A 27,456-nucleotide genomic window follows, 5' to 3' on the forward strand; every position below is an offset into this window, starting at 1 on the left:
CTCTAGACCCTCACGTACAGGCCTTTCCCCTTTACTCGTGTTTGCTGTGATAGTGTAAGCAGAGGGCATCACTTCACAGAATACACAGGTGCCCCCCAAGATGTAAGCTCACGCTTTGAATAATGACAAAGGCAGTGTTTATTAAAATGCATTTCATTTTCACAACGGAGCTACCAGGTGGGAACGCGTGCATATATTTTTGGGGGGCCCTGTGTAAAGGTCCACAATGCTCTTTCACCCCAAACAAAATTAACAACTCCAATCTCACCTAAGATCTAGTCCCTGCTGAAATCTTCCTGCCTCTCTCACAAAATGCCTTTGAACAGCTTATTTATTCAAATCAGGATCTAGAAAATGGACACGTGTTGAAATGGTTGTTGTTTCTTAAGATTTATAATAAGTAACAGCCTCCCCCCTTTTTTATGGCCTTTACTTGTTTGAAAGGTGGAGGAGGTGGGGTTGTTTGACCTGAAGAATGTCTCAAGGAATGCTTTTAAGCGACTGCTTCCTTGAGCCTTTATCTGTGTCAGCGATTTTCAACCGGCGCCACAAGAATGTGCAAAATGTGCAACCCCAAAAAGCACAGTAGCTGACTAACACCATCATTTCGGGAGCACGGACCCCTTTTCCTGATGGTCAGATTACAAAACAACAACAGCCAACACAATAGCCGTCGCTGTGAAGGAGGCACAATCATACCTGTTTTTTTATGTCAGATCAGCAAACGGGCATGTTTCCGGTGTGCCGCGGAGTGTGGGAATCAGTGTACGCGCCATGAGAAGAGAGGGGCTGGCCACGGCTGAGCAGTGGGGTTCCGGAAAACGGGCCGCCAGGCCAGGACCAGATGGAACCGTTCCGTTGGACAGCCCCTTGGTGGAGCCCCACGTTGCCCACCGCATGGCTCCAAGAGGCACAGCCTCCCTGGGGGCCACCTGACAGGTGCTGGGCGTGGGCGGCGGGGCCCGGTGAGGCCGCTCACCCGTTCACGAGGAACCTCCTTCGGCTGCCCACCTGGGCTCAGCACCCGCTGATGGTCTGGGCCCTACCCCGCTTCCCTAGGGGTGCAGGACGGGGTCTCCCAAGGCTGCCGTGCCCTATAGCCTCAGTTTCCCTGGCCCAGCACCAGGACGAGCGGGCGTGCCTGGAGGTCCTCCATCAAGCCCCCCAGGTGGGGGACACGGTCTGAGATCCTCTATCAAGCCCCGCTGGGTGGGGGACATGGCCTGAGGTTCCCCGTCAAGCCCCACCAGGTGGGGGGCGCAGCCTGAGTTCCCTGACACAGCACTGGGAGTGCACCTTGAGGTCCCCAGTCTAGCCCTGCAGTTGGAGTGTATATCAAGCCCCGTCGGGCAGGGGGTGTGGTCTGAGGTACCCCAGCCTGGTGCCGGGGGGCAGCGGGGAGAGGCACAGTCTGAATTCTGCTGTAAAGCCCCACCTGGTGGGGGTGCGGCCTGAGGTCCCCTAGCCCAGCACTAGGACGGGAAACGTATCTAGATGTCCCTTTTGAAGCTCTGTAGGGGGGGAGGCATAGCCTGAGGGTCCCTGTCAGGAAACCATGAGGGTGGGAATGGCATAGCCTCAGGTCCCTGCTGATTGCTCATTAAGGCTCCTTATGGGAACTTGGCCTCAGCTGTGGGTGCAGCCATCTTTGTGACAGAGAGATGGTCACTTAGCATATTCCCTCTTTATTAGATAGAAGGATCAGTGTCCTTTACCTCCAAGCGAGCACGCATCTCCCCACTCCTGTGGAGGTCATGTGGTTTGGGTTTGTCCCCCAGCCATGCCCCAAGGAAGAGATTACGATAGACATCTCTGTATTCTGAACTTTTTCTAAGTCTTCCCCCCAGCCCCGCCCCGCCCCCCGCAGCACTGCCCGCCCCCCAATCCAGAACGCTGATGGGAATAAAGATCTTATCAGGAGGTTTGCAGTGCTGATGGGAATAACGATGTTATCGGGAGGCTTGTAGTGTTTTATCGGGGCCGTCAGCAGCCCTCCCAGCGGATCACGAGTGCAGGTCAGAGCGTATATATCGGCAGCGCTGGCCCATCCCCGCACGCTCCAAACCCGAGCCTTCCGGAGGACGCCACCCAGGGAAGAACGCACGATGAGGTGGATCGGGTTCCTCAGCCTGGTGGCCCTCTCCGAGTGCCTGGTCACGTGAGTTGGGGACAGCTCTCTCCCGGCCTCTCTCATTGTCCCCTTGTCCTTCCTTCCACCGCCCAGGGGTGGACAAGGGAACGCCACCATTCCCGGTCCTAAAGTCCGCGTCTCCCTGTATTTTTTTATTTTTTAATCTTCACCCGAGGATATTTTCCCATTGACTTTAGGGAGAGTGGAAGGGAAGGGGAGAGACAGAGAGAAACATCAATGTGAGAGAGACACATTGATTGGTTGCCTCCTCCACGAGCCCTGACCAGGGCCCAGGCCGGGGAGGAGCCTGCAACTGAGGTATGTGCCCTTGACCGGACTCGAAACCAGGACCCTTCGGTCCCCAGGTGAACGCTCTATCCACAGAGCAAAACTGGCCAGGGCCACATCTCCATGCATTGATGCATCTCCTAGCCACGTTCACTGTGGGGCCAGGGATCCGGGGATGGACTGGGGGCTGCACAACGCCAGGCTGCCCCTGTGTGGATGGGGCCCCCAGGACTGCTCAGGGCACCACCTGAGCAGCTGTGTGGGTGGTCCCGTCGGGGGACGTTTTCTTCCCCAACTCCGGGCTCCCTCGCCCACCTCCAGCCTCCCCTCTGCTTGACCCTGGAGAAGGGCCCGGAGGGGTCCCCCGAGGCCCAGTTTTGCTGGTGGCCACAGCCAGGTCACGAACCCCCCGCCTTTCAGGTTCCTCCTGTAAAAGTGGGTGATCCCCACTCCGCTCCCTCCAGGGCTCTTGGAGAGGGAGCTGGTCAGATGACAATGGCGACAGCACTGGCTCAGGGTCAAGGTCCCTCGGTCAGGGGCCTTCTGTCCATCCTCTCCCTCAAAGCCCCAGACACCCCGCGGGAGGCTGTCCTCACCCCACTTCTTTACGATGGGGAAACGGAGGCTGCGCACGGGCCTGTGGCTTCCCCGGGGCCGCAGCAGGCCCCGCGCTCAGACCTGGGCCCATTGCCCGCCTTTGCCGGCGGTAGCTGGGCGGCTGCCCCCATAAGATGGCCGGGAACATCCTCGGGAAGACGCGGTGCCCCTCCAAGGCCAGGCGTGGCGGCCACACTGAACCGTGGGGTGGGGAGCTCTGTCTGATTGGTTGTCTTTCCCGGGAAGCATCCCTCTGACCAAGATCAAGTCCATGCGGGAGAGCCTGCGGGAGAAGGAGCTGCTGAGAGACTACCTCCAGCGGCACCCCTACAGCCACGCCTACAAGTTCCTGAGCGGGGAGGGCGTCACCGTGCAACCCATGAGGAACTACCTGGACGTGAGTGTGCGGGGCGCAGCCCGCAGCCTTCCCTAGGAGCTGGCCCAGCACTGGGGTTCACCCAGGGCTGGGACCAGGAGGGGCGGGGCTCCTGCAGGCAGCAGAGCCAGGGAGCAGGGGTCCCTCCCCGGGGAGAAGGCACCCCGCCTCGGCCTTGGCCTGTGGTGACCGAGTCCAGCCATGGTCAGGCGGCAGGCAGACCTCCGTCTTGGGCCAAGGACACGTCGCTGGGCCCTGCGGACCAGGTGCCTGTTGGGCAGCTTCTGTTCCTTCTGAACAAGACGCACCGCTGCCTCCCCGGGGATTCCAGTTTGACACCCCAGGCAGAGGACGCCCCGAGAACGACCCCAGCAAAGAGTCCCTGAGCCCCTGCCGTGGGGAGGCCATAAAACACCAGCAGTGTGGCTATGGCTGCGGAGAACAGAGGGTCTGGTCTTTCTGCAAGAAGATAAACGCCAAATAAAAGGCCGCCTGTGATAGTGACATCACTGGCGTTGAGTTGGGAGACAGTGGCCTGGGTGACCTGGGAGGGCTTCCCGGAGGAGGGAGCAGGCCAGCGGGGCCGTGAAGGCTGCGAGGATGTAGAGAGCGGCGGGGGAAAGTGGGAAACTTCCCAATGAAGGCACCGCCTGAGCCGTGGCTGTGCGGTGAGGTGGTGGGATAGGGATCCCAGGAGACAGGGATGCCCTGATCGAGGCAGGCCCCTCGGGGATCACGGGTGACTGGGCAGCCCGGCCTGGCCTAACCGCCCTCCCCGCCCGGCAGCTGTACTACGTTGGCACCATCAGCATTGGAACGCCCCCTCAGGAGTTCAAGGTCATCTTTGACACGGGCTCGGCTGACTTGTGGGTGCCCTCCATCTACTGCTCCAGTCCCGCCTGTGGTGAGTGCCCGCGCCCCTCGTGGCCCCCGCCCCCGCCCCCTGTTCCAGCTCTGGCAGCTGAAGGACACTCGCTCTGACACACAGTGACACACAAAGCCTTCAATCCCCCGGGGTCGTCCACCTTCCAGAGCACGGACCAGCCCTTTGAGCTGCAGTATGCGTCTGCCAGAGTGACCGGGCTGCTGGGCTACGATGACGTGCGGGTGAGTGGGAGCAGGACTGCGGCAGGGCGGGGCCTGGCGACCTCTGCTCACTGCTCAGGGCACCAGATGCAGGGTTATCTGGATGCACAGTCTCCCCCAGAGTTCCCCGGTGGCTGGCCATCTGCCTTGGGGAGACAGCGCCCTGCAGACAAGCTCCCGAGTGGCCATCCCTGCGAGCAGTCATGGCATGAGCGGCGGGCATTTGCAGCTCTTGCCCGTGGTGAGCAGGATGCTGTTTTTGCTTGGAGCAGGGAAAGGTGAGGGCAAACCCATTTTTATTAAATATACTAGAGGCCCGGTGCATGAAATTCGTGCACTAAGGGGGTGTGCCTCAGCCTAGCTTGCACCCTCTCCAATCTGGGACCCCTGGAGGGATGTCCGACTGCCTGTCTAGGCCCAATCCCGGTGGTCCCCACCCACCAGCTGGCCCCCACCCACTGAGATCGGGCCTAAACAGGCAGTTGGACATTGTTCTCACAATCCAGGACTGCTGGCTCCCAACTGCTCGCCTGCCTGCCTTCCTAATTTTTCCTAACCACTTCTGCCTGCCAGCCTGATCACTCCCTAACCACTACTGTGCCAGCCTGATTGATATCTAACTGCTCCCCTGACAGCCTATTTGCCCCCAACCTCCCTCCTCTGCCAGCCTGGTCACCCCTAACTGCCCTCCCCTGCAGACTTGATCGCCCCCAACTGCCCTCCCTTGCAGGCCTGTTACCTCCCAACTGCCCTCCCCTGCTGGCCTAATCGCCCACAACTGCCCTCCCTTGTAGGCCTTGTCCCTCTCAACTGCCCTCCCTTGCTGGCCATCTTGTGGTGGCCATCTTGTGTCCAAATGGGGGCAGGATCTTTGACCACAATGGGGGCAGCCATCTTGTTTGTTGGAGTGATGTTCAATCTGCATATTACTCTATAACAGTGATGGGCAACCTTTTGAGCTTGGTGTGTCAAACTTCGCCAAAAAACTGAGCATAGCTCGGGTAGTGTCACTTTGAGGAAAAAACATTATTTCGCGATATTTATAGTTTAAATAACAAAAATGTATAATTGTTATATATAATTTTATTTAATAAACCTCAGCAGCCGCGTGTCATCAGAAATGGCTACGTGTGTCAGTGCTGACACGCGTGTCATAGGTTCGCCATCACTGCTCTATTAGATAGGACAGAGGCCTGGTGCATGGGTGGGGGCCAGCTGGTTTGCCCTGAAGGATGTCCCGGATCAGGGTGGGGGATTCCCTTGGGGCGTGGAGAGGCCTGGGCAAGGGGCCTGTGGTGGTTTGCAGGCCAGCCACGCCCCTGGTGACCCAAGCGGAGGCCCTGGTATCTGGGGTTTATTTATCTTCTACAATTGAACCTTTGTAGCCTGGAGCGGAGCCAAGCCTCCTGCTTGCTCCGTGGCGGAAGCCATCTATGTTGGGATTTATGTATCTTCTATAATTGAAACTTTGTAGCCTTAAGCGGAGGCCTGGGCTGGCCAGGGTGTGCGGAAAGCTTGGCTTCCTCTATTGCCAGGGGCAACCCTAGCGTCCTGCTCTTTCCAGCTCTGTGGCTGCCACCATTTCTGTTTGGATTTATGTATATTCTATCGTTGAAACTTTGTAGCCTTGAGTGGAGGCCTAGGCTGGCAAGGACAGGCGGAAAGCTTGGCTTCCTCATTTCCCAGGGAAACCCAGGCCTCCCTCCTGCTCTCTGTTGCCGTAGCCATCTTGGTTGGGTTTATTTGCATATTTGCTCCTGGTTGGCTGGTGGGCGTGGCTTGTGGCTGTAGCGGAGTGGTGGTTAATTTGCATATTATTCTTTTATTAGATAGGATATTTTTATTAATTTTAGAGAGGTAGGGAGAGACATATCAATGATGAGAGAGAATCACTGACCCACTGCCTGCTGTATGCCCTACTAGGGATGGAGCCCACAAGCCTGGCATGTGCCCTTGACCAGAATGGAACCGGGACCTCCTGGTTCATAAGTCAACGCTCAGCCACTGAGCCAGTCCGGCCGGGCAGAAAACCCATTTTTATATTCTCAGATTGTTCCAGGCTCTGTGCTAGGCATATCTGTGGTAACAATGTGTCTAATCTTGCAACAACTCCATGGGGCAGGCGTTACTGCTACCTGCATGCAGAGGAGGGACCCAAGGGAGAGGGGGAGGGCCTGCCCAAGGCCCACACCTGGAGCAGCACAGCTGGGGTATGAGTCAGGGCTCAGCAGCTGTGGGTGATTTTCTGGGAGAGGGGAGAATGGACCTGGGGTGTCCGGGGCTACCGAGGGCTCCAGACACCAGGGCAGGGGAAGCAGGGCCAGGGGTGCAGGACGGCCCTGAGTAAAAGGTCTTACTTTGGGGGCCTTTGAGAATCTTAGAAAAACTGGGCTTCCTGTCCAAATGGCCACACACACACACACACACACACACACACACAATGAAACACATACACGGGCATACATGTGCACACACACATTCACATACACAAACATACATACACACACACTCACACACATTTCCTAGGAAGCCTTTTTTTTCATTGATCGCAGAGAGGAAGGGAGAGGAGAGGGAGAGAGAGAAACATCCATGATGAGAATCATTGATCAGCTGCCTCCTGCATGCTCCCTACTGGGATCCAGCCCACAACCCATGACAGGAATCGAACCCGGGAGCCTTCACTCTGCAGGCCGACGCTCTCTACACTGAGCAAAGTGGCAAGCACCGTAGGCAGCCTTTTCACGAGAACTCGGCCTCCCTGTGTACACCTGGGGGGCAGACCCACAGGGAACCGCAGCGAATTCACTCGGTTTCTGCCACCAGATCCTGGGAACGCCAAAAACAAGACGCTCCCGCTCTCTGCTCATTGGGGCCTGCAAGGGGGGCCGCTTGGCCCGCTCCCCAGTCGGCCCTTCGTGCAGGGGATGGGGGTGTTTTACTGCCTGGGGTGCTGCTAGCAGGAGGGCGGGCGAAGGTTGGGCTCCTCGGCAATGCACGGTGCGTGCTGCTCCGGCACCTCCAGCGCAGCCGCACCTCAGCTGATGCCTGCGGTGCTGGTAGCATCACCCCCCGCACCCCCCACTCCCCCGGCCCAGCCCCAGCTCCACTTCCCAAACCTTCACATGAGACCACCCTCCCTCCCACAGATCGGGGACCTTGTGTGCAAATCCCAGGCATTTGGCCTGAGCAAGACGGAGTCCGGCCTATCCTTGGAATTCGTGGTCTTCGATGGCATCCTGGGCCTGGCCTACCCCGCCCTCGCCCTCAGAAACACCACCCCGGTCTTCGACAGCATGTGGAACCAAGGCCTCATATCTGAGAACCTCTTCGCCTTCTACCTGAGCAGGTAAGCCTGCTGGGCAAGCCCCTCCCCGATGCCTTCAGGCGCCTGAGAAACAGTAGACAACCCAGCCCCGTGTTTCCTGAGGGCAGTCTAGTCCAGGGGTCAGCAAATAGAGGCCCCTGGCCACATATGGCCCGCCACCTGCTTTTATGAATAAAGTTTTATTGGAACACAGCCCTGCTCCTTCAGTCACATCCTGTCTGCGGCTGCTTCTGCGCTACAATGGCAGCATCGAGCACTTTCCATAGAGATCGCGCAGCCAGCGGAGAACAAAATATTGAAAATCTAGCATTTTTACTTTATTTTACTTTTTGTTAATCCTCACCGGAGGATTTTTTCCCATCGATATTTAGAGAGAGTGGAAGGGAGGAGGGGAGACACAGAGAGAGAAACACTGATGTAAGAGAGACACATCGATTGGTTGCCTCTTACATGCTTCCCAGCCAGGGCCAGGGATTGAATCCGGGACCTTTCAGTCCAAAGGCCTATGCTCTATTCACTGAGCCAAAACAGATAGGGCATAATCTAGCTTTTTTTCTTCTTTTTTAAAATAAATCTTTATTGTTCAGATTATTACATATGTTCCTCTTTTTCCCCCAAAGCTCCCCTCCACCTGATTCCCCATCCACTCCATGCCCTTACTCCCCGCCACTGTCCTCATCCATAGGTGTACGATTTTTGTCCAGTCTCTTCCCGCACCCCTCATACCTCCTTTCCCCTGAGAATTGTCAGTCCACTCCCTTTCTATGCCCCTGATTCTATTATATTCACCGGTTTAGTCTGTTCATCAGATTTTTTATTCACTTGATTTTTAGATTCACTTGTTGATAGACATGTATTTGATGTTCATAATTTTTATCTTTACCTTTTTCTTCTTCTTCCTCTTCTTAGAGAATACCTTTCAGCATTTCATATAATACTGGTTTGGTGTTGATGAACTCCTTTAGTTTTTTTCTTGTCCATGAAGCTCTTTATCTGACCTTCAATTCTAAATGATAGCTTTGCTGGGTAGAGTAATCTTGGTTGTAGGTTCTTGCTATTCATCACTTTGAATATTTCTTGCCACTCCCTTCTGGCCTGCATAGTTTCTGTTGAGAAATCAGCTGACAGTCGAATAGGTACTCCCTTGTAGGTAATTAACTGTTTTTCTATTGCTGCTTTCAAGATTCTCTCTTTGTCTTTTTCCCTTGGCATTTTAATTATGATGTGTCTTGGTGTAGTCCCTCCTTGGATGGACGGGGAAACAGAGGAACTGAGGCTCACAGAGGAGCTTTGCACAAAATTGCCCCGACCACACTGGTAGTGGCGGGACTCTAACTCGGCCGCGGGGCCGTCCCCTCTGACGGGTGGTCAAGCCATCAGCAGGTCTCCAGTCAAGGGCAGCACTGGAAAAGCTACCCTCCCTGACGGGCTGAGGGTCTGGAGCGGGTGGAGGGAGCAGTACAGGCCGGAGGGGACCCGGCGGGCAGACGATGTGTATGAAGGAGAGTGTGGGTGAGGCTGTGGGCTCTGTGGGGGCCTGAGCCCCAGACTCTGTAGCATGTGCTGAGCATCTGGGGTATTTGTACCGAGTCAAGGAGGTGAGCCGTTTAACAAATATCCATTGAGCACCTACTATGCGCTGGGTACTGCTCTGTGCACGTGACGCAGACAGGTGAGAGGGAGGAAAGGCAGACAAGAAGCAAGTAAGTAAATAAAGGGAAAAGGTCACACATGCCAGGTGGTGACTGGTTCTGGGAAAGCGGTAAACGTGGTGACAGAACCACAGAGATGAGAGCGTGGCTTCAGACGGGCAGTGCGAGGACCGCTCTGAACGAGGCCTGGCGATGGGGGGGAGGAGGCCCAGGCCCAACAGAGGACCAGCAGGGCAGAGTGGCTGGAGCGGGGAGGGAGCGTGGGAGGGGCAGGCCGCGGGAGGGCGTGGAGTGTGAGGGGCAGGTAGGGGCAAGGCCGCCCAGGGCTTTGTTTTCGGTGGGAGTGGAGGCCTCTGTCAGGGGCCTAGGCAGGGAGAACACATGATCCCACCTGTGTTTCTGAAAGCTCCCCCCAGGCGCTGGATGGAGAATGATGGACCAGAGAGGAGGCAGGGAGGCCAGGGACGAGGCTGCTCAGCCTCTTTGGAGAGAGAGAGCAGGAGCTCGGACCAGGGAGGCTGGGAAAGGGGGAGCCGTGGAGGAGTCAGGACACAGGGGGAAGGGAAAGGCTACGGGGTGTGCTGATCGATTCGACGCAGCCGGAGGGAGAGGCGGGCAGGGGTGTTTCCTTCCCCTCAGCCACGGTTTCCCCTGAGCCCGGGTCTGGTGACTGCATTGCAGGAACAGGTGCAAAATGAAAATGTGGGGCCTCGTTCAAAAACTACGAGGGATTTCAGGACGGGGCAGCGGGCCGTGGGGCCCCAGTGAGTGTGGGCTCCATGGGCGGCGTGTCACAGGCCTGTGAGCCAGCCTGGGGGAGCCTGAGTTCCAGCCTGGTCCCCTCCGCATAGAGCCTCCGGCCTCGCCTCGAGCGCTGGGACTGCAGGGGTGACCTGGCCGGCCTCAGAGAGGTGGGTACCCAAAGCCCAGCAGGAATCTCAAGTTCAAACCTTGGCTTTGCTCCTCAGTAGCCAGGGGGCCGACCTCGGGCTGTGCTCAGCCCTCCTGCCCAGTTCCCATCGGAGCCGTGGGGGTCCCAGCACTGCCTGCTCCGTGGGGCCCTGCTGTGTGGCTGGGTGGCCGCTGGTCAGTGCACCCCCTGGTCACTGAGCTGGACAAACGCCACCCACCGTCCTCCGCTCACAAGAGCACCATCCCACTACCACCCCCGCCTACCTCCCCCCAGCAACGAGAAGAACGGCAGCGTGGTGATGTTCGGCGGCGTGGACCCCTCCTACTACCGGGGCGAGCTCCAGTGGGTGCCGGTGAGCGAGCAGGGCTACTGGCAGGTCACTTTGGACAGGTAAGCCCCCGCTCACTGATGCCCCCAGCTGAGGGCCATGCCAGTGACAGCCGCACCTACACATGCTCACGCACACGCAGACACACAGACTCAGACAGACAGAGACACGCACAGGCACACTCACCAACATGGGTTCATAACCGCCCTGACCAGGGTCCTGACCAGAGAAACGAGATCGGCCCGCGTCATGGAGAACCAGGAGGAGGGACAGGCCCGGGGCCGAGTCCTCAGCGCGGCGGCTGGGGCAGCGTGGGAGGGCTGCACCCCCAGAGCGGGGCAAGCGCAGTGATAAGGGGTCAAGGAGATTTCCGTTGTCTGAACAGGGACATCCCAGGTCGCCAGACCTGAGGGGTTCCCAGCACACAGGGCGCCAACGTGAAAATAGGGGAGCCGGGTAAGTGGGAGGCTACTACACCTAGGAGAACCACTTCCCCCTTCCCCCCACTCTCCCCTCCCCCGCCACACAGTGGCCTGGAGACACGTGGGCGCCACACTAGGGTCTGAAAGCAAATCACACAGAGGAACCCAAACCCACCCGGCCTGGGAGCCAAGGGGCAGGGGATGTGACCGAGAGCACCGGGAAGCAGGAACCCGGGTGCCTGAGAACCTGGGGGTGATCACGGAGGAGGGGCGTGTAAGACGGTCAGAGAGAAGCTTAAACTGTGCTTCGGGGCCCACGTCCCGCCACCTGGGCCGGCTCAGGCGTCGCCTGGCCAGGGATCTGGGGAGAGGGGGCGAGGCAGGGGGGAACAACACTCCCTCCCACCTCTCTGAGCCCCTGCGTCCCGGGAACCTCCGTCTTCACCGTGTGGCCCTCATAACTGGTCGGACAGCAGGTCGTGTCTCCAGTTGACCTCATTCCTTCACGCGCCCTGTCATTCCCTCGGCAAACACCATCGAGCATGCGCTGTGCGCTGGGCACGGGCACAGGAGGGGCAGAGGGCACAGATTGCTCTCCGACTAGGAGGGCAGATACATGTGAGCAACCGCATCGCAGCGATCAGGGTTCCCACCCCGATGCACCCTGGAAACCAGGAAGGCTCTGCCAGTCTAGTCTGGGGGAGGAGAGGGGCCTGATCTAATCTGGGGGGAACACTTCCCTGAAAAAGGAATGACTGATCTGGACCCTGGAGGACAGGACAGTCAGCCAGATAAAGGGCCAGGGGTGGATCTAGGAAGAGTGACAGCACGTGCAAAGGTCCTGGGGCACAAAGAGCACAATGCATTCCAGACCGGAGCGGAGGCCCAGGAAGGTCAGTGTGGGGGAACACTGGGAAACAGAGGCCGGCGGGAGCTGCAGGCTGCTCCCAGGCGGCAGGGAGGGGCCGCGGTGGAGAGACCACCAGTGACCTTGGCGCCTGCTCTGTCCCTCAGTATCTCCATGGACGGCAAGGTCGTGGCCTGTGCTGACAGCTGCCAGGCCATTATGGATTCCGGGACCACGCTGGTAATTGGCCCAACCAACTCCATCCTCAACATTCTGAGGAACATCAGCGCCCAGAACACCAGCACAGGCGAGGTGAGGGGTCACGCCCAGGGTCACCCCGGGCTCCCCACACACAGAAGGACCCGCTGGGCCATCCTCCCTCTCCCTCTCTCTCTGACAGTACGTCGTCAGCTGTGAGGCCATCCACAGCCTGCCTGACATCGTCTTCACCATCAATGGCATCGCGTACCCAGTGCCAGCCAGCGCCTACATCCAGAGGGTGAGGGCCTGTCCTGGGGGCTGCTCTCAGATCTGGGACTGGAGGGACCTGATGGTCCGGGGCTCCTTGAGGCCCCCTGGAGGCCAGACCGTGCCATTGCAGATGCTGCCCAGCAGCCCTGGCTGGGAGGGCACCTCCCACAGCACAGCCTCTTGATAGAAGGGGGTCTGGGCACCCATCACCCTCAGAGTACTCCAAGCACCAGCCCCCTTCCCCCCACCCCCGTGCTGGCTCGGGGCCGGGCTCCAGGAGAGGGCGTGCTAATGTCCTCGCCCTCACAGAGCGTCAGTTCACCCCGGGCATCGGACCGATGGACAGGGAACGTAGGCAGTAACCCGGAGACAGGCAGAGTAGGGACAGAGGGGCTGGCTGGGGACAGTCCCCGTGTCCCCCCTTAATCAGGAACTTTATTCCCTCCCATCCCTAAGTGTCCTGATTTGGGTGACAGATCATATAGTCACCCTAGTCCTACGGTGCAAATGCCCCCTGTAGGCCCCAATTCCCAGTCTGTGAAATGGGGACCAAGCCCCCTTTGTGGGGTGGTGAGACGCTGACATGAACAAAGGCGCAGTGACCGGCAGTGCCTGGCACAGAGTCGAGGCTCAAGAAGTGCCGGTTCCCCACGGCGTGCTGAGGAGGTTGGGGCAGCCCACGGAGAGATCAACTGAAAATCTCTCAGCCCCAACCCTGGGGGCACCCCGGGAGCCGAGCCAGGGGTACCCCATAGGCCCGTTTGCTGAAGCTGAAGACACAGGGAGCCCCAGGGCAGCCTCCCCACCCAGCGGGCAGTGCCAAGGAGGGGGCATGGGCCCGGGAAGGCTGCCCAGGCGCTGGGCTCGGTCTTGGAGGACGAGCGGCCTGAAGGGGAGCAGGCGGGGATTCTCTCACAGCGAACAGCCCAGCGGAGGGCCCAGGGGAAGGCGGCATAAAGCTGCCGCCCAGGCCCGAAGGGTGACAGCGGCGAGGGCGGCTGAGGGCTGTGCTTTGTCCCCTGCAGGTCCGGAAGGGCACCTGCTACCCCAACTTGGACAGCTCGGACAGAACCAGCCGCTGGGTCCTGGGGGACATCTTCCTGCGGCTCTATTTCACCGTCTTCGACCGGGCCAACAACAGGATCGGCTTGGCTCCTGCGATCGCATAGACGTGGGCGCCATCCCTCATCTAAGATTCTTCTCCTGCCAGGCCCTCCCTAAGGAGTCACACACTCCCTGCGTCCCCGCCCAGGGGACCCGCTACAGCTGCGTCTGGGGCTTTGCCAAGCCCTCTTCTTTGTGGAAAAGAAAGGACCGTTTTGTGCCCATCGGTGTGGCTCAGTGGATTGAGCCTCCTCCCATGCACTCAGAGGTCACCGGGTCCATTCCTGGTCAGACTGCATGCCCCGGGGGTTGCGGGATCGATCCCCAGGAGGGGGCATGCAATAGGCAGTCCATCCATGTTTCTCTCTCATCGATGTTTCTCTCTCTCTCTTTCTCTCCTCCTAAAAAATCATAAATACATTGATTTAAAATATATATATTGATTTTTAATAAACGGTCTCATTTTCAATGGCGCTCATACGAATGGTGCCTCTTGGGTCTGGGAAGTGCGTCCCAGGCAGGCAGGGCTCTGGAGTCTCCTCTGGACCAACAGGGAGGGGACACACTCCAACCGGCTTAATCGGAAAGGACCCGAACCGGGACACCCGGGACCCCGGATGGGAACCAGGGCAGGTCCGCACAGCGTGGGGGCTGCACCCAAGCAATCAAAACCCACCAGCCCACTCTCTCTCCTCCCTCTGCCCTTCCATCACCTTTGATTTTTCTTTTTTTTTTTGGGGGGGGGGGAGGGGTTCTGGTTACCTCACAATTTCTTTTTATTTTATTTTTATTTTTTTTTACATGTGTCCTTGTCCCCCCATTACCCCCCACTCCCCACTCATGCCCCACCCCCCTGTTGTCTGTATCCATTGATTAGGCTCATATGCTGCACACAAGTCTCCTGATTGATCTCTCCCCCTTACTCCTACCGACCCCCTCCTTCCCTGAGGTTTGAGGTTCTGATCGACGTTTCTCAGTCTCTGGATCTGTTCTTGTTCATCAGTCTATGCCATTCATTATATTGCACAAATGAGAGAGATCATGTGATATTTATCTTTCTCTGCCTGGCTTATTTCACTTAGCATAATGCTCTCCAGTTCTATCCGTGCTGTTGCAAATGGTAGGAACTCCTTTTTTACTGCAGCGTAGTACTCCATTGTGTAGATGTACCACAGTTTTTTAATCCACTCATCTGCTGATGGGCATTTAGGCTGTTTCCAAATCTTAGCTATGGTGAATTGTGCTGCTATGAATATAGGGGTGCATATATTCTTTCTGATTGGTGTTTCTGGTTTCTTGGGATATATTCCTAGAAGTGGGATCACTGGGTCAAATGGGAGTTCATTTTTAGTTTTTTGAGAAAACTCCATACTGTTTTCCACAGTGGCTGCACCAGTCTGCATTCCCACCAGCAGTGCAAAAGAGGTCCTTTTTCTCCGCATCCTCGCCAACACTTGTCGTTTGTTGATTTGTTGATGATAGCCATTCTGACAGGTGTTAAGATGATACCACATTGTTGTTTTGATTTGCATCTCTCGGATGATTAGTGACTTTGAGAAGGTTTTCATATGTCTCTTGGCCTTCCTTCTGTCTTCTTTAGAAAAGTGTCAATTTAGATCAGTTGCCCGTTTTTTTATAGGGTTGTTTATCTTTTTTTTGTTACGTTGTATGAGTTCTCTGTAAAAGTTGGAGATTAAACCCTTATCATTGATATCATTGGCAAATATGTTCTCCCATGGGGCTTTCTTGTTGTTTTGTTGATGATTTCCTTTGCTGTGCAAAAGCTTTTTATTTTGATGTAGTCCCATTTGTTTATTTTCTCTTTAGTTTCCATTGCCCTAGGAGCAGTATCAATGAAGAAGTTCTTTCAGCATATGTCTGAGATTTTGCTGCCTGTGGATTCCTCTAGTATTTTTATGGTTTCCTGTCTTATGTTTAAATCCTTTATCCATTTTGAGTTTATTTTTGTGTATGGTGAAAGTTGGTGATCTAGTTTCATTTTTTTGCATGTATCTGTCCAATTTTCCCAACACCATTTATTGAAGAAACTGTCTTGACTCCATTGTATGTTCATACCTCCTTTGTCAAATATTAATTGGGCATAGTGGTTTGGGTCAATTTCTGGGTTCTCTAGTCTATTTCATTGATCTATATGTCTGTTCTTGTGCCAGTACCAGGCTGTTTTAAGAACAGTGGCTTTGTAAAACAGCTTGATATCTGATATCGAGATCCCCCTACTTTGTTCTTCTTTCTCAGGATTGCTGCAGCTATTCGGGGTCTTTTTTTATTCCAGATGAATTTTTTGAAGGTTCGTTCTAGGTCTGTGAAATATGCAGTTGGTATTTTAATGGGAAGTGCATTGAATTTATAGATTGCTTTGGGTAGTATGGACATTTTGATGATGTTGATTCTACTAATCCATGAATATGGTATGTTCTTCCATCTGTTTATGTCTTCCTCTCTTTTTTCAGTGTCATGTAGTTTTCCACATATAGGTCTTTTACCTCCTTAGTTAAGTTTATTCCTAGGTATCTTAATTTTTTTGGTGCGATGGTAAATGGGATTGCTTTTTTAGTCTCTCTTTCTGTAAGTTCATTATTGGTGTATAGAAATGCTATAGATTTCTTGGCATTAATTTTGTATCCTGATACCTTGCCAAATTCATTTATTAAGTCTAATAAGTTTTTGATGGAGTCTTTAGGGTTTTCTATGTACAGTATCATGTCATCTGTGAATAAGGACAGTTTTACTTCTTCTTTTCCAATTTGGATGCCTTTTATTTCTTCTTCTTGTCTGATCGCAATGGCTAGTACTTCCAGCACTACGTTGAACAGGAGTGGTAAGAGTGGGCATCCCTGTCTTGTTCCTGTTCTTAGAGGAAATGGTTTTAGTTTTTGTCCATTTAGGATGTTGGCTGTAGGTTTGTCATATATGGCTTTTATTATGTTGAGGTATGATCCTTCTATTCCCACCTTGCTAAGAGTTTTTATCAAGAAAGGGTGTTGGATTTTGTCAAATGCTTTTTCTGCATCAATTGATATGACTATATGATTTTTATCTCTTAATTTGTTTATGTGATGTATCACGTTTATTGATTTGCGAATATTGTACCATCCTTGCATCCCCGGGATAAATCCTACTTGGTCATGGTGTATGATCTTTCTGATGTACTGCTGGATTTGATTTGCTAGAATTTTGTTGAGGATTTTGGCATCTATGTTCATGAGGGATATTGGCCTGTAATTCTCTTTCATTGTGTTATCTTTATCTGGTTTTGGTATTAGGGTGATGCTGGCTTCATAGGAGGAGCTTGGAAGTGTTCCTTCCTCTTGAATTTTGTGGAATAGTCTGAGGAGGATAGGTTTTAGTTCTTCCTTGAATGTTTGGTAAAACTCCCCTGTGAAGCCGTCTGGCCCCAGACTTTTGTTTGCCAGAAGCTTTTCGATGACTGCTTCAATTTCTTCCATAGTTATCAGCCTATTGAGATTTTTAGAATCTTCCTAAGTTTTAGAAGGTTGTATTTTTCTAGGAATGTGTCCATTTCCTCCAGGTTATCTACTTTGTTAGAATAGAGTTGTTCATAGTATTTTTTTAACAATCCTTTGTATTTCTGTGGTGTCTGTTGTTATTTCACCTGTTTCATTTCTGATTTTGTTTATTTGGGTCCTCTCTCTTTGCTGCTTGGTGAGCCTGGCTAGAGGTTCATCAATCTTGTTTATCCTTTCAAAGGATCAGCTCTTGGTTTTGTTGATGTTTTGTACTGTTTTTTTGTTGTTGTTTGTTTTTTGTCTCTATGTCATTCATTTCTGCTCTGATCTTCATTATTTCCTTCCTTCTGCTCACTGTGGGCTTTTCTTGTTGCTCTCTTTCTAATTCTTTGAGTTGTTGAGTTAGATGATTTATTACCATTTTTTCTTATTTTTTGAGGTAGGCCTGTAGAGCTATAAACTTCCCTCTCAGGACTGCTTTCATTGTGTCCCATAGGATTTGCAGTGTTGTGTTTTTATTGTCATTAGTCTACAGGATGTTTTTAATTTCTTCTTTGATCTCATTGATAACCCAATCATTGTTTAGTAGCATGCTATTCAGCTTCCAAGTGTTTGAATTTTTTGGAATGTTTTTATTGTAGTTTATTTCTAATATTATGCCATTGTGGTCTGAGAAAATGCTTGATATGATTTCAATCTTTTTTAATTTGGGGAGACTTTGCTTGTGACCCAATATGTGATCTATTTTTTAAATGTCCCATGTGCACTTGAGAAGAACGTATATTCCGTGGCTGTGGGGTAAAATGCTCTGAAGATGTCAATTAGGTCCATCTGATCTAGTGTGTCACTTAGAATTGTTGTTTCTTTGATGATTTTTTGTCTAGAGGATTTATCCAGTGATGTCAGTGGTGTATTAAAGTCCCCAACTATGATTGTATTGATGTCGATCTCTCTCTTGATATCTTCCAGGAGATTTTTTATGTATTTGGGTGCTCCTGCATTGGGTGCATATATGTTTACCAGAGTTATATCTTCTTGTTGAATTGCTCCCTTTAGTATTATGTAGTGGCCTTTCTTATCTCTTGTTATGGCCTTTATTTTGAGGTCTATTTTATCAGATGTAAGTATTGCAACCCCAGCTTTTTTCTCATTTCCATTTGCCTGAAAAATGTTTTTCCATCCCTTCACTCTCAGTCTGTGTGAATCCTTTGCTCTGAGGTGGGTCTCCTGTAAGACAGCAAATATATGGGTCATGTTTTCTTATCCATTCAGCTACCCTATATCTTTTGATTGGTGCATTTAATTCATTTACGTTTAATGTTATTATTGACAAGTACATGCTTGTTGTCATATTTTTCCTTCGTGTTTCTTCTTACCTTTCTCTTTCTTCTTCTTACAGCAGTCCCTTTAGCATTTCTTGCATTGCTGGCTTGGTAGTGATAAAATCTCTTAGCCTTTTTTTGTCTGTGAAGCTTCTGATTCCACCTTCAATTTTGAGTGATAGCTTTGTATATTTCATTCCATTCCCTTCTGGCCTGTTGTGTTTCTGTTGAGAAATCAGTTGATATTCTAATAGGAGATCCCTTGTAAGTAACTTTCTCTCTCTGGCAGCCTTTAAGATTCTTTGTCGTTGGTGTTCACCAATTTAATTATGATGTGTCTTGGTGTCAGTCTTTTGGGGTTCAACTTGTTTGGGACTGTATGTACTTCTTGGACCTGCATAGTTTTTTTTTCTTGCCAATATCAGGGAAGTTTTCTGTCATTATTTCTTCAAACAGGTTTTCTATTCCTTGCTTCTCTTCCTCTCCTTCTGGTATCCCTATTAAGCAAATGTTGTTTTGTTTAGTGTTGTCCCAAAGCTCCCTTAGGCTCTCCTCTTGATTTTTAAGTCTTCTTTCCAGTTGATGCTGTGTTTGTGTGTTTTTTTTCCTACCTTGTCTTCTAATTCGCTGATGCGGTCCTCAGCCTCTTCTAGTCTACTGATTAAGCCTTCTATTGTGTTCTTTATTGCAGCTATGTCATTCTTCATCTCCTCTTGGTTTCTTTTCATGTTGGCAACATTCTCATTCAGCTCCTTATAGTTCTCATTGAGTTGTGTGTATTTGTCATCTAGCTGTTTAAACATCCTTATAACCATTACTCTGAATTCTATCTCTGATAAGCTGCTAGCCTTGAATTCATTTAACTCCCTTTCAGGTGGTTCCTCTTTTTCTTTCCTTTGGGGATTGCTTTTTTGTCTTCCCATGTTTTCCTGTAATATTTTAATTGTAGATCCAATTGCTTTGCTACCCAGGTTCTTTCGGGGATGGTGCTACTGGCATAATCTCTCAGTTCTCCTGGGCTTGGTAATCTAGTGTAGCTCCCTACTTGAGCTATTTGGGTTCTCCTGGTGTAGGCCTGTGAGCTTGAGAGGCACAACTGCGGTGTCTAGAAGTCAGCCGCTGTGGAGGGGACTGTCCCAATTTTTGCTGTCTTACACCCTTAACTGTAATCACGTGTGCCCAGCAGGGACTCACAGTGGCCCCCAGGAACCATCTGTTGGGGTGATGGGGCTCAGGGGGCCTTCTCTCTGGAAAGAAGAAGTTCTCAGAGTTCTGCAGTCGTGGGGTGGGCAGACCCAGCTTTTGCTGTTGCACCTGTGGTGGATAGGCGTTTACTCCCAGCAGCGGTTCATAGGAGCATCCTCGGTACGTTTGCCAGTGAGGCACACTGAAGGAATCTGAAGGGCCCTGGCAGTGTAGCCGCGCAATTGAGGTGCCTGTGGGCCGGTATCCAGGCTAAGTGAAATCAAAACTTCTACGGCTGGAGGAGAGTGCGCCGCCTGCTAGTTCAAGATCGCACCCAAGGAGAGCTCACAGTGGCTCCCACTAGCGCCCTATGGGTAGATGGGCTAAGGGTGCCTGACTATTGGAACTTTGCCTCTGTGGAGGTACGCTTGCCGGGTGCAGAGTTCTGATGCACTTAGGAGTCCTGGCACCGCGGTTTGAGCAGCTGGGGTGAATGTGGGCAATTATCCAGGGAGAGGGAATTCAGAATTTCTACTGCAGGGCCACACACCCTTGTCTGTACAGAATCCCACCCTTGGGGGCTCTCAACGGCTCCCAACTGCTGCCTAAGGAGTGGAGTGCCCTGGCTACCTGTGCAGCTGGAAATGCGTGAATCCGGAGTTCTGCCGCTGGTGAGGGGGAGGTTGCACTTACTGCTGCCGAGTGGTGCACCTTTGGAGGTGGAGGTCCCAGGGTCAGTGGGTCTGCAGCTGGGGTAACAGGATTTGGGCTGGAGTGGCTGCTGGGTCCCGGGTCATTTCCGAGGCCTGTCTTGTTGGTGGTATTGATGAGTTTCCGAGGCTGAGGTGCAGGAGAAGGTGTGGAGTTGTGGAATCTGGGGAGAGTAGGCGGCGATCCAAGAGAGGTGGTAGCGAGCCTGGTGCTGAGTCATACCTGAGTCGCCATTTTCTTCTGAGAGATAGCACCTTTGATTCCTCTCCTGCCAGCCTTCTCTTGGCAGCCTGCTCCAGGCCAAGGGCTCTACCACTCCCGCCCCAGCCTTTGACATCCCCAAGGCTTGGAAAGGAGCAGAGACCAGGGAGGGCTCTGATTGGTCCACATCAGGTCATGTGTCCAGCCCTGGACAATCATGTGGCAGGGCATGGGGCACTATGATTGACTCCATTCGTTCACATGCCACCCCCCCCCCCCCCCCCCGTGCCGCGCTGAATGGTAATTGACAGTTTCCTCCAGAACCACTGGCTGGAGCTGGGCAGAGTGATCCCCAGAAGTGCAGAGAGATGCTGTAGGACTCAGTGGTCGCCAACATTTCGTCTACGGGGACCATCAGTGGCCCCGGACCGTAGGTTGGCGACGGCTGCTGTGGGTGATAGAAGAATTAATGGCTGCCCCCCAAGTCCGCCACCAATCACAGCCATGTTTTAGAAGCAGGTTCAATGCTATGAGAACATTCTAATAGGACATCAGGAGAAAAGGGCAGAACCCAAAACAGCAGGGTTACAGGTTCCTGAAGCGCCTGCAAGACAGGGCCGCCCAGGGCACTCCAGCACAGCCCAGGGCTCTCTGGTCCGGGTTCAAGTCCCAGCTCTGACGCATACATACCAGGTGCATAGTAGGGCCTCAAGAAGTACAGTCCTGTGACCAGTCCTGTGACCTTAGGTCAGCTCACTCTGGACATCTGTTTTCTATTCTGTAATTCTGCGATAAGAACAGCCCCTCCCTCATTAATCATCAGGAAAACGCAAATGAAAAGGACAATGAGCTCTCTGGTCCGGGTTCAAGTCCCAGCTCTGACGCATACATACCAGGTGCATAGTAGGGCCTCAAGAAGTACAGTCCTGTGACCAGTCCTGTGACCTTAGGTCAGCTCACTCTGGACATCTGTTTTCTATTCTGTAATTCTGCGATAAGAACAGCCCCTCCCTCATTAATCATCAGGAAAACGCAAATGAAAAGGACAATGAGCTATCCCTCCGCACCTGGGCGTGGCCACCGGCAAACACACACGCCAGCACGGGGCGGTGAGACGTGGAGCCCGGGCACGGTCAGTGTGAGCGCCACGTGGTGCGGCCACTGGAGGAGACAATGTGGCGATGCCTCCGAAAGTTAAACACAGAATTTCTATAAGACCCCAGGAACCCCACTTCCGGATTTTTATCCCAAAGAATTAAAATCAGGATCTCGAAGAGAGCCGCACCGCGTATCCCTTACAGCGTTGTTCACAATAGCCAGACGTGGAAACAGGCAACGCCCATCACCCGATGCAGGGATGAAGAATCCGCGGTACGGACGTGCGATGGCATGTTGCTCAGTCATAAGGAGAAGAAAGCCCTGCCAGCTGCAGCAGGCTGAGACCTGGGGGCTCACGCTGAGTGAGGTAAGCCAGGCCCAGAAGGATGGATCCTGTCTGAGCCCACGGCTCTGCGGCGCCTTACATCGTCAGGCTCACAGAAGCAGAGCGGGGCCTGGTGGTTGTCAGGGGTTACGGGAAGAGGGAATGGGGAGTTGCTATTCAACAGGTACATTTCAGTAATGCAGGTTATGCAAGGTGAATACGTCCAAGGGTCTGTTATGTAACATGGTGCCTATAGTTAGCAACACTCCATTGTGCACTTGAAATTTTGTTGAGTCCTGCCCAGTGTGGCTCCATGGTTAGAGTGTTGGCATGCACATTGACGGGTCACAGGTTGAAGTCCCAGTCAAGAGGATGCATCTGAGTTGCAGGATCAACGTTAACCCCTGTCCAGCATGTGTGGGAGGAAACCAATCGATGTTTCTCTCATATCAATACTTCTCCGACTCTCCCCCTCCCATCCTTCCCATCCTTCCACTCTCTCTAAAAATCAATGGAAAAATATCCTGTAGTGAGAATAAGAAAAGTTATATTAAGAGGGTAGATCTTATGTTAAATTTTCTTAATGCAATAAAAAAAACAATCCTCTCTAATAAAAGAGAAATATGCACATTGACTGTACCTCCACGACGACGGACCATCAGCCAATCAAAAGTGAGTATGCAAATTGACCTAACAAAGATGGTGGGTTAATTTGCATATGTAGGCAGGCAGCGGTGGGCAGGGCAGGAACCTGCTATGAAGGGAAGGGCGGGGGGCAGAGGGAGATACAGGAATGGCGGTGCAGCCGGGAGTGAGGACTTGCAGGCTCCCTGGCGGCCAGGGGTGAAGCCAGGGGAAGGAAGGCCTATTCCTGCACTAATCTTCTTTCAACGGGCCTCTAGTTAATGAAATGAGAATCTGATCTTGTAGTTGGGAGCAAGGGCAGGGTTGGAAGTGAAGGTTGGCTATTAATGTGTATGGCACTGTTTTTTAGGGTACCAAAAATGTTCTAAAATTAAATCATGGGATGGCCGTACAGCTCCATGAATACCCTAAATCATACCAAATTACATGCTTGAAATGGTGGCTTTTAGGAGGTGCGAAACAAATCTCAATCAGGCCGTACCAGTACTACACCTGAGGCATGACAGGAAAAACCAGTCCCACCTTCTCGGTCTGAGGTGAAGATTCCATGCGTTAACCTATAGAAAACCTTTGGGCAGTGTCTGTCCCACAGCAGCATGAACTACTGCTAACGTCACACGTACGGCAGAAAAAGGCCAACGTACATATGACAACAGTCTATCCAGGAGACAGTACCTGGGTGATTGCTCCTCTCATCTTATGCTTTTATTATTACGTTTTCAGTGACAGCTTTTAAGATCAGGAAAATACCAAGCATTATTCTCTAAAGGACAGAAGTGTCTGCCCAGCCGAGTGGCTCAGGGGTTGAGCACCAACCGAGGAAGCAGGAGGTCATGGTTCGATTCCCTGTCAGGGCGCATGCCTGGGTTGTGGGCTTGGCACCAGTGGGGGGCCCGCAGGAGACAGCCGATCAGTGTTTCTCTCTCATCATTGGTGTTTCTAACTCTCTCTCCCACTCCCTTCCTCTCTGAAATCAATGTAAACAACAACAAAAAGTGTTCCCTAAAAGGATGGACAGTTTTCAAGGACGAGACCCCTTATCAGTGACCCCGGAATCTCCCATCCCTGCTCCCGCTCTCTCCTGGGCATCACCTCCGGGCCTCCACCCCAAGCAGCAGCGTGGACAGATCAGGCAATCTGTCAGGCAGACCGGGTTCACCTCCCAGGCACTCACTGGCCATTTGTCCTCATGGAAGTTTAACTCCCCCAGCCTCGGTTTGCTCATCTGTAAATTGGGGACATTCTCACCCCACAGGGCGCCCAGGCAGAGCACATGGAAACACGCATTCGGGGTCTCTGGGCCTCCTTAAATGAGTGAAGATCTGTGCCCGGGGACCAGCGTGGCCAGGGCACACCTCACCGAGGAGGGGCAGTGCAGAAGGACAGCTGAATATGAAGAAGGAGCCAGCCATGCAGAGCGCTGGGAGAAGAACATTCCAGACAGGGAACAGCAATAGCAAAGGCCCACGGTAACCAAGCCCCGTAAACTGCTACTTCTCCAGTCGTCCTTCCACCCTGGACGCACCGGGCATCTAGGCCACAGGCACCCTCGCGGTGACCTCATCAGACACGTGGCGAGTGAGTTACCAGCAATGAGTCACCCCTCCCAGAAGAGCAGCCTCCGAGCTGCGTGCAGCCTGAGGGGAGAGCAGGGCTATTAACAGGAGGAGTTTCTCCTGGGCCCGGAGCCGGAGAAGCTGGAGGCGCAGCCCCACCGCCCGGAGCACAGGGGACAGCTCACTAATGACCGCCTCTTGCCCGCGCTCCTGGCGAAAGCCTGGCACCCCAGGACCAGGGTGCTGTGCCCTCTGCCGTGTGGTCGTGGGCCCCGGAGTGGCCGTTCCCGGGCAGAACCTGGTTCCTCTCTTCCTTCCCAACAGGTGGCCACGGGCATCATCAGGAGCGCCTGACCCTGAGGCCGGACCTCAACCTGCCGTTAGCTGGGACCCAGGTGATGCCCAGCCTTCCCCATGGTGCCCAGCCCGTTCTCTCTCTCTCTCTCCCCCTGATATCATTTGTTTTTTATTTATTTATTTATTTATTTATTTATTTATTTATTTATTTCAGAGAGGGAGAAACAGACAGAAACCTCAATGATGAGACAGAATCACTGATTGGGTGCCTCCTGCATGTGCCCTGATCGGGGATTGACCCGTGACTTCTGGTTCATAGGTCGGCGCTCAGCCTGTCTCCAGGTCAGCAGACTGGACTTGTTCCACACTGAGTGTCAGTGACGGCCAGACACCCGGTGGCCGGGCCTGACAGCCGGGCGCTGCCGCCCAGGAGCGGGACGGGGGGGCAGACAGGTGCCGTGGAACTGCCATCATGAGGGGAGAGCCCTGGGCCTGCCCCGTGGACAGCTGCCACGGGAGTCGGTGGGCTCGACAGGGTCGTCATCCGGAGGGGCTACCAACTGGAGGGGGCTCCCAATAGAAACCCGCGCTGGGCCCGGCGTGGTGGCCAGTGGATCAGCGTCGACCTGCGGACCAGGAGGTCACGGTCCGATTCCTGGTCAGGGGACATGCCCGGGGCGTGCAGGAAGCAGCCAGCTGATGACTCTCTCTCATCACTGATGTCTCTCTCTCTCTCTCTCTCTCTCTCTCTCTCTCTCTCTCTTCCTCTCCATTCCTCTCTCAAATCAATAAAAACATTTATTAAAAACAAAACAAAACCATGAAACCTGAGCTGGGCTGAGAGATCGCCTCTGCTAACGGCGTGGATGCTAACACCAGGGCTCCGGTCCCAGGCCTGCAGAAGGCGAGAGCGATGAGGCACGGTTTTAAATGCTCAGTGACCCGCCCACCCCCTCCATGCCCAGCACAGGGGGCCCCAGCACAGGGGGCCCCAGCACAGGGTGCCAGAGGCACAGTGGCCCGGGGCACCGAGCTCCATCCTGCCCAGGCCTCTTCCCCACCCTCGCCTGGGGCCTGGCCGTCCCCCTTCTCTGTTACTCGGCTCTGCACCCCCTTCCCTTCCAAGTCCCCGCGGCTCACTGCGGCGGCTGCTACCAGGCCTGTGCCTTCCCCTGCGGCAAAGCAGAGGCAGCGACTTCCCTCAGCGTTTCCCCATTCCTCCCAGCTCCAGGCCCTGACGTGGCTCCCACTTCTCCAGTTGGACCTCGGCGCAGCCCTGGGGGTGGCGGGTCCGGTTCAGGAGGAGCGGGAAACGGGCAGGTGAGGCTCGCGGACTGCCCTGGAGGCCGCCTCGTCCACTCCGCTTGGGCCCCTCGGGGCATCGATACAGCAGAAGCTCCAAATGACAGTGTTTAAGCCTCTTGTCCCTTCAAACATAACAGCTTTGCAAACAGAGAATCACGAGGCTTTGTTTCGTCATTTAGCATCAAACGGACAATCTTTCTCTCCGCCAGGCTGGGGGGGCCGGAGGCCTGGAGCCCCGCTCTTGTGGGCTGGAGGCCGGGCATCAGCTGTGTCTCACATCATGGGGGGTGGGGGGGGGCACGGCAGGGGCAGCCACCCTCGTGACCTCACCTCAACCGAGTCACCTTCCAGGACCCATCGCCATGTGGCATCCTTTGGGGAGTGAGGTTCCAATTTATGACTCGGAGGGGGGACACCGTTCGATGCCCAGCAGCGATGCAAACCTGTTTGCTCTAGACCCTCACTTACAGGCCTTTCCCCTTTACTCGTGTTTGCTGTGATAGTGTAAGCAGAGGGCATCACTTCACAGAATACACAGGTGCCCCCCAAGAAGTACGCTCACGCTTTGAATAATGACAAGGGCAGTGTTTATTAAAGTGCATTTCATTTTCACAATGGAGCTACCAGCTGGTAACGCGTGCATACATTTTTGGGGGGCACTGTGTATAAGCCCACAATGCTCTTTCACCCCAAACAAAATTAACAACTCCAATCTCACCTAAGATCTAGTCCCTGCTGAAATCTTCCTGCCTCTCTCACAAAATGCCTTTGAACAGCTTATTTATTCAAATCAGGATCTAGAAAATGTACACATATGTTGAAACTAGTGACCCAGTGCATGAAATTCATGCACATTAAAAGGGGATTAGAGGAAATAATTTAATATTGCTATTTTCCATTTCTCTATAATAGAAGTGTCAGAGAAGAAAGAAAATTAGTAAAATGAATATGAAAACCTTCCTCCTGTCAAAGTCAGGGGCTCACCATGGGACCCAGAGTCATGTCCCCGCCCATCCACATGCACCTCAAAATCGAGGAAGACCCGGACTCTGCCGTACCCCCCCCCCCGCCCTCCCTCATTGGGCTAGACCCAGATCCAGCGAGTCCCTCCCTTTTCAAGCCCTGCCAGGCACAGAGCGTAGCCTCAGGTACCCTGGCCCTGCCCAGGATGAGGGGCATGGCCTGAGGTCCCCCAGCCCAGATCGGGGCGGGGGGCAGGCCTTGAGGTCCTCAGTCAAGCCCCATCTCCCCGTTGGGCAGTGGTATGGGCTGAGTACCCTGAGCACTGGGGTTCTTCTTGAGGTCCCCTGTCAATCTCTGCTGGGTGGGGGCAGAGCCTGAGGTCCCGTGTCAAGTCCCACGAGGGTAGGGGAGGGCGAAGCCTCAGGTCCCTGCTGTTTGCTCCTTTACAATCCTTATGGGAACTTGGCCTCAGCTGTGGGTGCAGTCACTTTGTGACCGAGTGATGGTCAATTAGCATATTCCCTCTTTAGTAGATAGGATTGGCATGCTTTACCTCCAAGTGAGCACCCATCTCCCCACTTGTTGGGAGGTCATGTGGTTTGGGTTTGTCCCCCAGCCATGCCCCAACGAAGAGATTACGAGACATCTCTGTATTTCGAACTTTTTCTAAGTCTTCCCAGCGCCCCGCCCCTCAATCCAGAACTCAGATGGGAATAAAGATCTTATCAGGAGGTTTGCAGTGCTGATGGGAATAACGATCTTATCAGGAGGCTTGTAGTGTTTTATCGGGGCCGTCAGCAGCCCTCCCAGCGGATCACGA

General features: G+C 53.5%; 1 protein-coding gene across 1 annotated transcript; it reads left to right on the plus strand.

The window, feature by feature from the left end:
* The first annotated feature begins 1,999 nt into the window (after positions 1-1,999).
* On the plus strand, positions 2,000-14,013 carry LOC307109479 (pepsin F-like). The gene is made up of 9 exons (XM_079788222.1): positions 2,000-2,158; positions 3,263-3,413; positions 4,179-4,296; positions 4,381-4,499; positions 7,625-7,824; positions 10,642-10,758; positions 12,133-12,277; positions 12,366-12,464; positions 13,462-14,013. Exons 1-9 carry the CDS (start codon positions 2,106-2,108, stop codon positions 13,603-13,605), a joined length of 1,146 nt encoding a protein of 381 aa, XP_079644348.1. The 5' UTR covers positions 2,000-2,105; the 3' UTR covers positions 13,606-14,013.
* The last annotated feature ends 13,443 nt before the right edge of the window (positions 14,014-27,456 follow it).

The sequence above is a fragment of the Cnephaeus nilssonii genome, assembly GCF_951640355.1.
Source record: "Cnephaeus nilssonii genome assembly, chromosome: 13".
NCBI lineage: Eukaryota > Metazoa > Chordata > Mammalia > Chiroptera > Vespertilionidae > Cnephaeus > Cnephaeus nilssonii.

Bases quoted from the DNA above. Each gene is read 5' to 3' on its own strand.
- LOC307109479 (XM_079788222.1), top strand. From the start codon at position 2,106: ATGAGGTGGATCGGGTTCCTCAGCCTGGTGGCCCTCTCCGAGTGCCTG. The intron at 4,297-4,380 runs GTGAGTGCCCGC...TCTGACACACAG, and splicing joins CTGCTCCAGTCCCGCCTGTG to TGACACACAAAGCCTTCAAT. The intron at 7,825-10,641 runs GTAAGCCTGCTG...ACCTCCCCCCAG, and splicing joins TTCGCCTTCTACCTGAGCAG to CAACGAGAAGAACGGCAGCG.